We start from the raw sequence: 13042 nt of genomic DNA, 5'->3' as shown, positions 1-13042 counted from the left end.
ACGAAAGCCAACATCAGCGTTATACCAACGCATTTGATACACCAACCCTCCAAGGATCAAAATAAAATTTTCATGGTATCAAATGCATTATTAATACAGCGAGTTTATTCGTCTGTTGATTTGGTGTTGATGCATACGTTATTTTTATTATTTTATAAATAAGTGGCCTGATGATTGACATATAATAACCGTAGCTTGAAACCTGTCGAGCGAAATTAGGGCTATGAGATGAAGTCGTTGGAATTGTTATTTATAGGCTACGGCTATTTATACGTATAGCATTTATTTTATGGGAATGCGTCTCGTTGTTTTTTCCAAAACATACTGGGGTACATCGTAATGTCGCTGATTGTAGCGAAGCGAATTGAAATGGTCATATTTTTGTATAATCAAAGAATTATAAATGTCTAAAGAGGTTTCATGTCCTTCGTAAAAGAGAACGAAACAGAAGACTACACGTCATAGACTTTTAACATGAATTGATTAGAAAAAGATTAGAAATTAAAGACTTTAACGGATTTAAAAGCGATTTATTCATTATATTATTCACGGTTCCCGTGACCACGCTGTTTATAAAGCTGAGGATTTTGGTTTTTTTTTGTATGAACGCGCTAATCTCAGGAACTACTGGTCCGATTTTAGATCGGTCCGAAAAATTATTTCGGTGTTAGATTGCCCATTTATCGAGGAAGGCTATATTATCTATATAATATCACGCTAAGACCAACAGGAGTGGAACAATTCGGGTGAAACCGCGAGAGCTAGTGTAATACCCGCGTAAAATCAAACATATAAAAGTACAATGTTTAATTCGTTTAAACGTATTTACATAGTAAAACAGTAGAAGCTAAAAGATCACCCCTAAATTGCCGTACAAGGGCATCTAGAGCCATTAAAAGGTAAAGTCATAAGGTCACAGACGGTTGAACTGGCCTATTTTAATAAAGGTTTATTGCCCAAGGGATTCAAACCAAGTCATAATCGTTACATTTTCGAGTAAATGCAATTGGTTCAGAATTAGATCATTTAACATTAAAGTAATTTAATAAATGCTAACGTAGGAAATAATTATGTTGGTGTATTTGTAGGTTTTTTGAAGTGTCTTTAAGCGTGTTGAAAGTAAAATTTCAAAGTCGCGTCGTGGCAATACCGTCACGTCATGGAGTAAGGTACTTTGGTATCTTCTTGAAATTTTATTCTCAACGCGCAAGTTTCACTTCAATAATAAAGACATAATGTGTAGAAATTACAATCAACCTACATTTTGTAGGTGTCCAAGGCATTTAAAATTGAGCTTTTTTAAATGATAATCATTTGGTTGTAAAATAAAACCACTGTGAAGTGTTTGAAAATATTTATTATATTGCAATACTTACATTAATTATTTTAATTCGTTTATTAGCTAGTGCATTGTATAGAAGAACCCAAATCCATAAGAGCATTTATTATAGGTACCAAAACCAATTGAAATGGTAATAATAATAACATAACCAGCCTTAGTCGCATAGGATATTACAGGGTACGATTGTGTTTATTGTTTATTGTGTTATATTGTATTTCATATCTATATTACCTATATGTAAAATTATGTTATTATGTCTTGTTTATATTATATTACTATTATTATTAATATGTACTTGTGTTGTGTATTCTACTAATTATTATATATTTGAATATTACCTATATTTAAGTATACATGAGAAGTAATAATACGTATATTTTATAATTCAAGTCTATTGACTGGCACTCCAACAAGGGGCTACTGAAAATCAGCGCTTCACAACAAGTGCAGCACATGCTGAGTAGCGACCCTTTTTAGCACCACACTGATTAGGAATAAGTTCTATTTTATTTTTTTTCTTTTTTAATTTGTTGCTTTTGTTTTGTGTTTTTTTTTTTTTTTTCCTTTTATTATGTGTGTGGTGTTGAATAAACTTTTCTTCTTCTTCTTCTTCTTCTTCTTCAAAAGAGATTTAAGTGATGTCACTATTATCGAACATCGTAATATGCCGAAGATTACTTTTCCGTAATGTAATTAAAAGAACTTTAAAAATATGTAGCATCAATTAAATCTGTAGCAGTTCGAATCCACGATAAATATGGGTAGATATTGATAAATCTAGCTGGAGCTGCGCATCCTGGCCCTCGAACTCCAAACCCGATCTGAAAAATTAACAAATCTATATCATTTTTAATTAAAATAGCATATTTGTATTGCAATTTCAATAAAAATAAACTCTTAAAAAATGGCGGCTTCACTTGCTAGGATAAAAATGATCCTTTTTAAATAAGATCATCTCTACTACGTTTTTATAGAATTGATGTTTATTTTATTTTTTATTTTCTCAATATTTCAGCAAAAACAGATAATCCGGGCGGACGATTCTACAAAAAATATACGCCAGTCTAATCTTTCTTAGTTTATACTAGGTTTCCGCCCGCGGCTTTGCCCGCGCAGTCAAAGAAAAACCCGCATAGTTCCCGTTCCCGTGGGATTTCCGGGATTGCGTCATTTTCCCGGGATAAAAAGTAGCCTATGTCCTTTCTCGGGTATCAAAATATCTCCATACCAAATTTCATGGAAATTGGTTCAGTAGTTTAGGCGTGATTGAGTAACAGACAGACAGACAGAGTTACTTTCGCATTTATAATATTAGTATGGATTATAAACAAAATAACTACCTAATTTTATAATTTTACATACTCGTAAACATATAGACTAGCTTACCACACTCCAAAAACCAGTAGAATTTGAAGCAAGCACCATGCCATTATCCCAAACGCAGTTTTTCTTATTATTTATGGCATAACCACATTGATACTGTGGTAATTTTCCTCCGGACGTCTAAAATAATTAAATGATTATTATTAAAAATCACAAATATACACGAAGGAAGTAATTTAAAATTATATTCCTTGCTTTCTGTCGTTGTTGCTATTTTTGTCGGATCTGATTTAGAAAATTATGAAGATAGCTCATTGTATAAGCAATAAAAGGAATTCTTAGAATGTTTAACTAAATTGAGATTCGCGAAAAATATAATTAAAAGTTAACATGAGATACTAATGTGAATATGATTCATTATAGTTATGGCAAGTTATTTTACAACATAAGATATTTTGGTAAAAGTGAAGTCCCATGTCCCCGTAGTGGGGTAAGGGGCAGATGCATTATGCATACATCTGTTTCACTGATCGATTTTTCTTTAGGGACAAGTAGGTGATCAGCCTTCTATGTCCTATCAGACCGAGACATTTTTTTTTCTTCGTCTCCACCGGGAATCGAGCCCAGGACCCCTCGGTTCTACGCTCACGCGTCAACCACTGTACCAAGGAGGCGGTCAAGATATTTTGGTAAAATGCATAAAAAAATATGAGAAAAAAAAAATACCCCAGCCCTGTTATAAAATTCTTCGCAAAGTGGAAGACTGACGTATTGCATTTTATATATTACTTTTTCCAATATCTGATTTTCTGAAAAAAAAATTCTCAGTTATTAAGAGGACAAATTAAAATTTATACTGCATAAATAATTAGTGCGATTCAATAAAAACAAGCACAAGTTTCAATGCAACTTTAAAATAATTTATCATTCCCTTCACTTAACGAGCTCACTATTTTACTTAATACAACAATAAAAATATTTATACATTACCATCTGTGTATCCCAGTGCGTAGAGATATGTAGACGCATTATAGAGATAGCTTGGCCAGCATATAGGCTTTAGGTTGGAGTAATTTTCTGTAAATAATTTATTTGTATTGCATGGCTTTTATTCATAAGACCACTATATTAATTATACCATCATTACAAGTTGCTTTTAAATTTAAATTGAAAACCAATTTGTATACTAAAGAATATATATTTTTTTAATTCAAGATTAAGCGAATAAATGCAGGCCGTTGTAGGACTGCTATTTCGGCAAGTTATTTTCTTAACTTTCAGGTTCTCTACGTTTTCTTAATATGTTGTAGTAAGTAGTATGTTGTAGTAGCTGTTTACCCGCGGCTTCTCCCCCGCAGTTTTGAAAATACCCGTAGGAATGAGATGTTTTTGACCACAATTATAGCCTACTAGATTTCCGCCCGCGGCTTCGCCCGCGTTTGCAAAGGAAAACCCGCATAGTTCCCGTTCCCATTGGATTTCCGGGATAAAAACTATCCTATGTGTTAATCCAAGTTACCCTCTATATGTGTGCTAAATTTCATTGTAATCGGTTCAGTAGTTTTTACGTGAAAGAGTAACAAACATCCATACATCCATACAAACTTTCGCATTTATAATATTAGTAGGATGTAGAGACATGGTAGAGACCTAACAAAGTTGCTTCTAGCCTCCAAACTATATCTTCAGACACAAACATTAGCGCGTGAAATAGCTCTTCGTGAAAGAAAGACAAGCAAACAAATAAACGATCACACTCACATAATATTAAAATTTTTAAAGAAGTAAGGATAATTACATATTCTGCATAATGATTATTATATAAAACTCATGCATTAGGTACTAACCATTATCCTTATCAATATCCAGCTCAATCAGAGCCAAGGTATTATAAGTGGTATATTCGTATTCAGGATGCATCATGTAATCTTTGACACCACACGTCCAATATTTACCATCTGATGTGATAAACATCGCTTTACTATCCGTCCTAGAACATTTTTCAAATTTAAAAAAAAAACTTATAAAATGAAAAAATTCAATCACGAGGTGGGATTCGAACCCGCGTCTTTTTGCCATTCCGGGTCAACGCCTAGGCTGTCGGCCGTGATTCAGACTGAGCAATAGAATTTACTCTTTCGGTTTTATTTGTCTAAAGGTCTTACCCCGCGCTATCTATTGATATGATATTTTAACAACCATCTCAACCAATATGAAACATTTATTTCAAACTTTTGAATGAATTAAAAGATGAGAAGATGATGAATGAAGATGTGTTATGTTTATCTTCTGTTTTATATTAATTTTATGATTATACCTACTCGTAATATCGTAAACCTTTCAAAACTCCACAATTCTTATTTTCTTCTTACCGTAGCAAATGCCTCGAAACTCTGGCAACATCACTACCGCTCACAATTGCATACGTGGTTTTAATCAGCAATAGCCCACTGAGAGCCGTTTGAAAATTCGAGCCTTTATCTGAAACATACTTCCTGAAAATATTTAAGACTATCTTATCCGTTATTATTATTAGTAAGGGCTCTAGGAATTTACATTAATTTCTTTGAACCTTATCATCTTGCAGTTTAGTACGTAATTTCTATTGAAAACACTAGAACTATTGGTCTATATATATTGGTCTTTAATTTCAGATATCCAATGCATCACGACATTGGTTTTTTATTTCTATAAGAAATAATAATAAAGAGATTTTCAACTCTACATCAAAAACTGTTTGCAATTTACACATATATTCAACTAAACAATTTACTCGATAATACTATACCTATGACACAATGAAAATCAATAAGATATGGCCACAGTTGATATGGCTAACCTGCTAGGCTGCTTCATATTATAATAGAAGACAGTTACTTCTTACTACAAAAAGAGTGTGTGTACTTATGTACACGCGTTAGAAGTTATACTTCTATACAACTTGAACATAGTTATCAATTTTCATACCACCTAGAACTAACTTCATGCTGTTAAATTTAGGTGTCGGTGTGCGCGCGCATTCTTAAAATTCACTCTCATCATTTTTCTCCATCGCGCCAAAAGAAGTATAACTTCAATAATATTGTTCAGTCTATTCATAGTCACTTACGAACATGAACTCTCAGTACTCCTAGCCAGGGAAAACTTGCATTTTCGCCTATATTACCTTCATGTACCCTTGTATTGCCCTTGTCACATGATTTGACGACCAAAGCTCCTGAAATAATTTTTTTTTATACTGCGAGTCTTACAGTTTAAGTTAAGTAACAACTTACGAGTTCCAGAGGATATATTATTAATACGACTTTGTGGTAGAGTTTTGTGAATATTAAAATATTTATAAATTTAAATTACAATATTAGAATCTAAAAGATTTATGAAATGCCTTCTTTAAGCTATAGCGTGTGTGTAACTTTGTTAAACTATACATGAATATGATTATAGCAAAACTACAAATAATAGAGTGATTAAGACAATAATTTTAAAGTAAATTATAGGAACTGCGGTATTGCGGTACACGATTTTGCTTACCGAAAATGAGAATTATCTGGCTCCAAACCACATTATGTAACATATTCAATCGAGTTTGGCATATGTTAATTTTACGGTTTGTTAACCATCACAATTTTATGACTAAAGGCTGGAACTTAAGTTAGTTCTCAGAAACCATATTCTGAATCTATATTGAATACTACTTATCCTAAATATAAATACAACGCGTGTCAAAAACACGCATAAATAAATACATTTTAGAACGAATTATTTTCGAATTTTAGTGCCTGGGATTTCTTTTAGATGATTTTCCATAAGCATTATTAAAACTCATCTCAATTCAGTATGTAACAAATCCGATATATTAATTGAATGGATGTACCTAAAGATCGAGATCAAAATGTATACTTTGATTTTTCTGCGTAGATATCATTGAGCTATCATTACTAGACACACCGTATTCCAAAACGCGTATTGTGAAAGAGCGTCAACATTTTAACAAAGATTCCAGAAACATTTTTAACTAGTTTTCCGCTCGTGGCTTCGCCCGCGTTTTCAAAGAAAAACCCGAATAGTTCCCGTTCCCGTGGGATTTCCGGAATAAAACCTATCCTATGTGTTAATCCAAGTTAACCTCTATGATAGTGCTAAATTTCATTGTAATCGGTTCAGCAGTATTTGCGTGAAAGAGCACAACCGCACACACACACACCTACATCCTCACAAACTTTCGCATTTATAATATTATTAGTGAGTAGGATCAACTGTTGCTCAACAAATGGTTACCATGGATACGTAGCTCTAACCATTGTGCATTGCACCAAAGATGTAACAATTCTGATACATAATTCATGGTGTGTTCTAGATGTAATTGATTGGATCAGAAAGGCATGTTATCGTAAATCGCGAGTGACTGTCAGTTGATCTGTATTAAAAAGATTTAACAGTACTAGACAAAGCAACTCAGATTACGAAAAGTCGAAGATACTATGGTATATTCCACTTGGTACTGTTTTGATTATAGATGGTGTATACAAATTGTATTAATAAATATTAAGAAAAAGAAAATACGTATATTGTTCAATAAGGCATTGTTATTTAAGCTTTAATGAAAGTTTAGATTCCGAGTTCTTCAGTGTATACTTCTCATTTTAATAAAAATATCTAATAGCTTATTAAACAGATAGGCTAATTATTATTCAACAAACATGAATATTGGCGATCAAACGTATTATTGAACTTAGCTTACTTTTGTCGAGATGAAATTGTTAAAAACTGAGCTTATATAAAATACTAATATTAAATTAATCACAACTTACATCATAAAATAAGCCCTTTCATCATTTTATGATAATGAAACATAATATACCCAGGTTAAACGATAGGAGCAAAGTGAAATAAACAGCCATCTAATTTAGTAGACTGGCAACCGATAGGCTCAGTCGGTGCGGTCTTCGCGTCGCACTTTTGTTTTTATTACAACCACAAATCTTGTTAGGGACGAACCAGCTAGACATAAATAGAACAAACCTTTTTGCTGAATATTGAGCGAATTCGTACGCGCGTAAATAATATTTTATTTTTCAACTAACAAAGTTACAATGGTGAAAAAAGAGCGTGTGTCGAGCACACTTGTCAGAAGTGAAACTTCTTTGGCAAGATTCAAAGATACCAAAATCGTTGCCTTAATCCATGACGTGACGGTACTGCCATGACGCGACCTTGAAATTTTATTCTCAACAAGCCTAAAAAGTTTCGCTTCAAAATATTTTAATTGGAGTAAAAATCATTATTTTAAATAAGGTCAAGTATGAATATACTATTAAATCATTAAATAAAAATTTCTAAATTCCGTATACGGATAAAACTGAGTCAGCTAGAGTTATAGAAATAAATAATAGTAATTTGTAATAGTATAGTATATACTTAAATTGCCTATTGTAAAATTTCGTGCAAGAATTTGCAATAAACCTGTTCACGAATTCAGTTAATTTTCATTAGCAAAACTAAATTATGTTTCTCAATTTATGATTAGACTTGAATGATATTTATATTATATAAATTACAAAACCAAAACTGGATAACAAAAATTACTATAAGTTTCTAAGGTCTTACAATTCTTTGTTCTTATATTTGTAAAATTTTTAATTCACTTGGTACTGTGTTAAAAAATAGCCTATATACTAGTACCTGTAATCTATCTCTACCACAATCTCTACACTTACTTTCAACCTTATTGTAAAATAATTTTTATGTAAAAGTGTTGTATTCATAAAATTTTTGTACATATTTCCATTCTTGGCGCAAGTTTTTCATATTTTTATGTCTGTTTAATCTCCATCCCGACTGTTGTAAAAACTTACATCAAAATGGTTCAATCAGTATCAAGTAATACGCTTACAAATAAATAGCATTTAAAATTTATTTATTTATAACATACAAAGCCTTACATCGTTCATACAATTTTACATACATATCTAAAATTACTAAATAATATGGCAAACGACCACCAGCGTAATTCAAGCTGATTAATATTAATGAGTCAACATACATTTAAGTCAAATTATCGTTATCACATACACGCATAAATAGGGAAATATGTTTAGGCATTTTATAGGAGAGCGTTTATTGCGGAAAACGTCGCTGAAAGTTGAATTATTCTCTGCTACGGGTACAAGGGCGTTTTTCCACCAATAATGTGCGAGAATATGTAGCGAGGAATGTACTGTAATACTGAATGTAATACTCTTACATTATTGGTGGATAAGCACCCTAAGTCCTAGGTCAACTGACGAAACTTATAATAAGAAGTAAAATTTAACGTGATCTTATTACGTTTTTTCTGTATTTATTTACTGTGGAACGTAAACGTTTGACAGATTGAAGAATATTAACAACAAATTCTACATAAGTAATTTAATTGTGATATTTTTAAAAAGGTATAATTAGACTCGTGTTTACAAGTTTTATCACACTGTATATTTCAGGGTAGTTATTGTTTTACACCAACTCAAACCAAATAATTGAATTCAGTAATAATGGAAGAAATAATATATGCTATATGTTACTTATATCGAAAAGATTTTGCAGTTGACATATTTTTGATAAAATATTAAAATGTATAATTGACTACAAATTTTATACGCTTGCACTTAAACTCCTCGTCTACAACAGGCCTTAGGTTTATAAATGCGGGAACTAACAATATGCAATTTAGTTAAGAATCTAGGCATTTAGGTTTAACTCGGAGTACTGGGATCTTTATCACAGTGCACTTGAATTGCTGAGGGAACACGGCCTAGGTCTCGGTTTATTTAAATCACTTGTAGAAATAATCCAAATGTTTGCATTTAGATTTGTACTGAATTATTTTGTAAGATTGTTGTTTGTTTACAAACATTGGTATTTTTTCTTGGCTAGAAATTACATAAGTTTTTTTTTTATATCATAAGTTAATTTATTTATAAGTTATCTCAACCATGTAACGAACTGTATTTCTGTGTATGTACAATAAAGAGTATTCATTCATACATACATAATTATGTTCGCAGTTTATTAAACAGAGTTTTTTTTATCCTATCCTATACTACTAATATTATAAAAGTTCACGTCTGTGAAAATGGATGGATGGTTTGGTACCACAGAACAGGAGTGTTTGGTACGCAAAAATAATGTCACGCCGATCTAAGTACATACATACATTTTAATGGTTTTGAGTCAGATTATAATTTCATTTATAGTCTGAGTTAGTACAATTTCTACTTGTCTTTTTTATATATTGTACTAGCTGTGCTCCGCGGTTTTACTCGCAGTGCTCCGCTCCTGTTGGTCTTAGCGAGATTATAATATAAAGCCTATAAGCCTTACCTCGATAAATCGGCTATCTAACATAGATTTTTTTCAAATTGGACCAGTAATTCCCGAGTTTAGCACGTTCAAACAAACAATAGCCTATAGGCTAAATGGGCTATCTAACACTGAATGAATTTTTCAAATCGGACCAGCAGTTCCCGAGATTAGCGCGTTCAAACAAACTCTTCAGCTATATAATATTAGTATAGATTCTTCACTCTATCTATCTACTACGATCTACTGGTAAAATAATTGTTGTAGTTTCTGAGTACATACCATCTACAAGCTCACGAACAATCAAGTCTTCCCTGTTATAAGTGTAGATATAATATACACCACGATGAACAAGCATTCAATTATCTCTGATTTATTCGACCACCATTCACTACGGAAATACCTAGATTTTATTTCAGTAAATAGGCAAGAATGCACAATAATTCACAATATAATGACCCACCACAAGTTCTCATATAAACAATCATTAGGAGTCATTACCGTGTCTTCATGGCCATTATATTCATTGGTGAAGGTTAATTTGTACGTGTAGATGTTAAATTATTGCTCGTATCAAGTATGCACTTGTTTGTAGGGCGATTAAAGTTTTATTGTATTTTTGGACGAAGCAATGACTTACTTACTATAGAGTCGTCCCAAAATGAACTTAACCTTTCGACTATTATATCCTGCGTCCCTGTGCACGTATCAAGTAAATTGATATTTCATATAAATATATATGAAATATCAATTTTGAAGAAATATAATAGGTAAATACTAGCTGAACCGACACACATTCTACTGTCTTCGTGTGAATAGTTTCCTTTTTTAAGTTTGGCAAGAAAATTTTAAGTTATTTCTCTTAAAAAATAATAAGCGACAATGGTTCAGCTGTTGGCGTGATTCAGTGACCAACCAGTGGCTAAAAAAAATAAAACTATATCCATACTAATATTATAAACGCGAAAGTAACTCTGTCTGTCTGTCTGTTACTCAATCACGCCTTAACTACTGAACCAATTTGCATGAAATTTGGCACAGATATATTTTGATACCCTAGAAAGGACATAGGATAGGTTTTATCCCGGAAATCCCACGCGAACAGGAACTATGCGGGTTTTTACTACTAACTATGCGGGAAAGCTAGTATCAAATAAATAGAAGTATCGCAGCACGCTTGAAAGCGAAAGATCCTTCATCCTTTTAGGTAGCCAGTAGCCACCATAGTTTCGTTTTGTATGTATATGGATTGCGTAAATATTAAATAATATATTTGCTATAATAAATCCTAACACCTAACACTCAGAAAGCAAGTCACGAACATACTCACAATAAACATTTGAGGTCTTGTTAAAATCGCATATATGGTTCCATAGTCCCATATTCTAACGTGATGTGCATTTTAAATTAAAATAACGATCATAACGTAAACTGATTTATCTTAAACACAGGGCAATGGACTGAGCTAACAGTAAATAGTTGATATTTTCCTTGAAAAAGTACACTTTACACAAATACTTTGGAATTTTGTTACATTGGATATTAAATAGCCCTTTTTATTGCGAGCTGTCAAAATAGATTTTTTCGGTTTAAAATATTATTTTGCAACCCATAATGTGTCTCTTTTTTGGAGAATGGAGTGCAATGACTAAAGGAATCGTTACGTTAACTTATAACAAATAAATAAATTGTTTAAATAATAAAACAATTGTAATTTCTATTAAAAAAATTGCACAATTAAGAACTCGTTACATCTTGACGCTATCTATGCTTCTGTGATGAAAAATCGCCGCTATAATTATTATTCAAAGTATTAATATTCAGATCATATAATATTTATACAAAACATATTTTTTTAATCCATTCAAATTATAATTCTTCTCTTTACCTATCAAACACTTAACAAAACCGCCTAAATAAATAACCAAGCCTATAACCTAAAAACTTAACCCTAATACAATAAACATAAAATTATCAAGAATCGAATTTCAATCATAAAACATCAAATAAATGGGGTCGTTTCGACCACGTTAATTATGATATCATACATCAGCCATACAATGCTGTTAAATCATTAGTTTCAAAGGCGGACCCCGACTGGAGATAAATAAAAAGATCGATAACTCAAACAAATGGTTCGTATTATTACCGCATAATTCAAAATCTCAACCCTTAGAGGAAGTATTAAGTGTCAAACATATTAGTTACGAGTTTGGGTGAAATTTAGTTTCCATTGTTGTACGGCACGATATTATAACACTGGTCAACAATGATTTTGTTGCCCTGGATGTGAAAGTGGTTTCGAATAATTTAATGTATATTATATATAAAACTAGTTATATATAAAACTATAAAACTGGTTTTAGTAGATTGGCTCTAGTTTTTTTTTAATCCTAATTTTCTTATTAGACTCTAAAACGCAGAATGAAATAGAAGGTATATTTGTTTAACATCATTTATTTATTACAAAGTCTTACTTATCGTTTTGTTTTAGTATTTAATTAATTCAAATGGATATAAAAATAGAGAAAAATCATTAAAACTTATGAAATAGTACAAGGAAATAGATTTTTTAAGCTTCTCTTCTTAGTTAATTTTGGGACAATAGTTTTGTTATGGACCATCAGTAATCTGCCATCATGTGCCGATCCCATAAACCCTGATACCTTTATTCGATAATTTTTACTTCTTTTTCGATACGTTCTTCCTGTTTCTCACATAAATTTTTCAGATTTACTGGATATCTATCCAGGAGACTGTGGGGAAAGTGTAGCTTTATGTTCGTATTTGCTCATAAAATAATGAAGTTTTTTAACAACTGTTGTGCAATTTCTTTATAATTTGGTGTTTTAAATTTACCTTAAATTAACCAATACTATATCTCTCCATAATTTACAAACAGCATCAGGTATAAATTTTTGTTAAATTTTCATCTTTTATCAATTTTCGACACGCCCGTCCTGTAGGGCCGTCGGGTATTCTTCTTATACTTCTAGATTCCCTCAAAGGCCTAAATTCTCATATTTATTAATTATTCCT

General features: G+C 31.8%; 1 protein-coding gene across 1 annotated transcript; it reads right to left on the bottom strand.

The window, feature by feature from the left end:
- Positions 1-2025: 2025 nt before the first annotated feature.
- On the bottom strand, positions 2026-6239 carry LOC123703056 (plasma kallikrein-like). The gene is made up of 8 exons (XM_045650931.1): positions 6197-6239; positions 5775-5882; positions 5038-5146; positions 4513-4655; positions 3656-3742; positions 3392-3474; positions 2729-2845; positions 2026-2163 (listed from the first exon to the last, which is right to left on the bottom strand). Exons 1-8 carry the CDS (start codon positions 6237-6239, stop codon positions 2047-2049), a joined length of 807 nt encoding a protein of 268 aa, XP_045506887.1. The 3' UTR covers positions 2026-2046.
- Between the last annotated feature and the right edge of the window lie 6803 nt (positions 6240-13042).

Source organism: Colias croceus, chromosome 25 (genome assembly GCF_905220415.1).
Source record: "Colias croceus chromosome 25, ilColCroc2.1".
In the NCBI taxonomy this organism is placed as follows: domain Eukaryota; kingdom Metazoa; phylum Arthropoda; class Insecta; order Lepidoptera; family Pieridae; genus Colias; species Colias croceus.
This window is presented reverse-complemented; position numbering and strand designations above follow the sequence as displayed.

Coding starts and splice junctions, on each gene's coding strand:
- LOC123703056 (XM_045650931.1), bottom strand. CDS start 6,239: ATGTTACATAATGTGGTTTGGAGCCAGATAATTCTCATTTTCG. Junction 5,883..6,196: donor CCAGATAATTCTCATTTTCG/GTAAGCAAAATC, acceptor AAATTATTTCAG/GAGCTTTGGTCGTCAAATCA. Junction 2,846..3,391: donor AATTTTATAACAGGGCTGGG/GTATTTTTTTTT, acceptor TAATTATTTTAG/ACGTCCGGAGGAAAATTACC.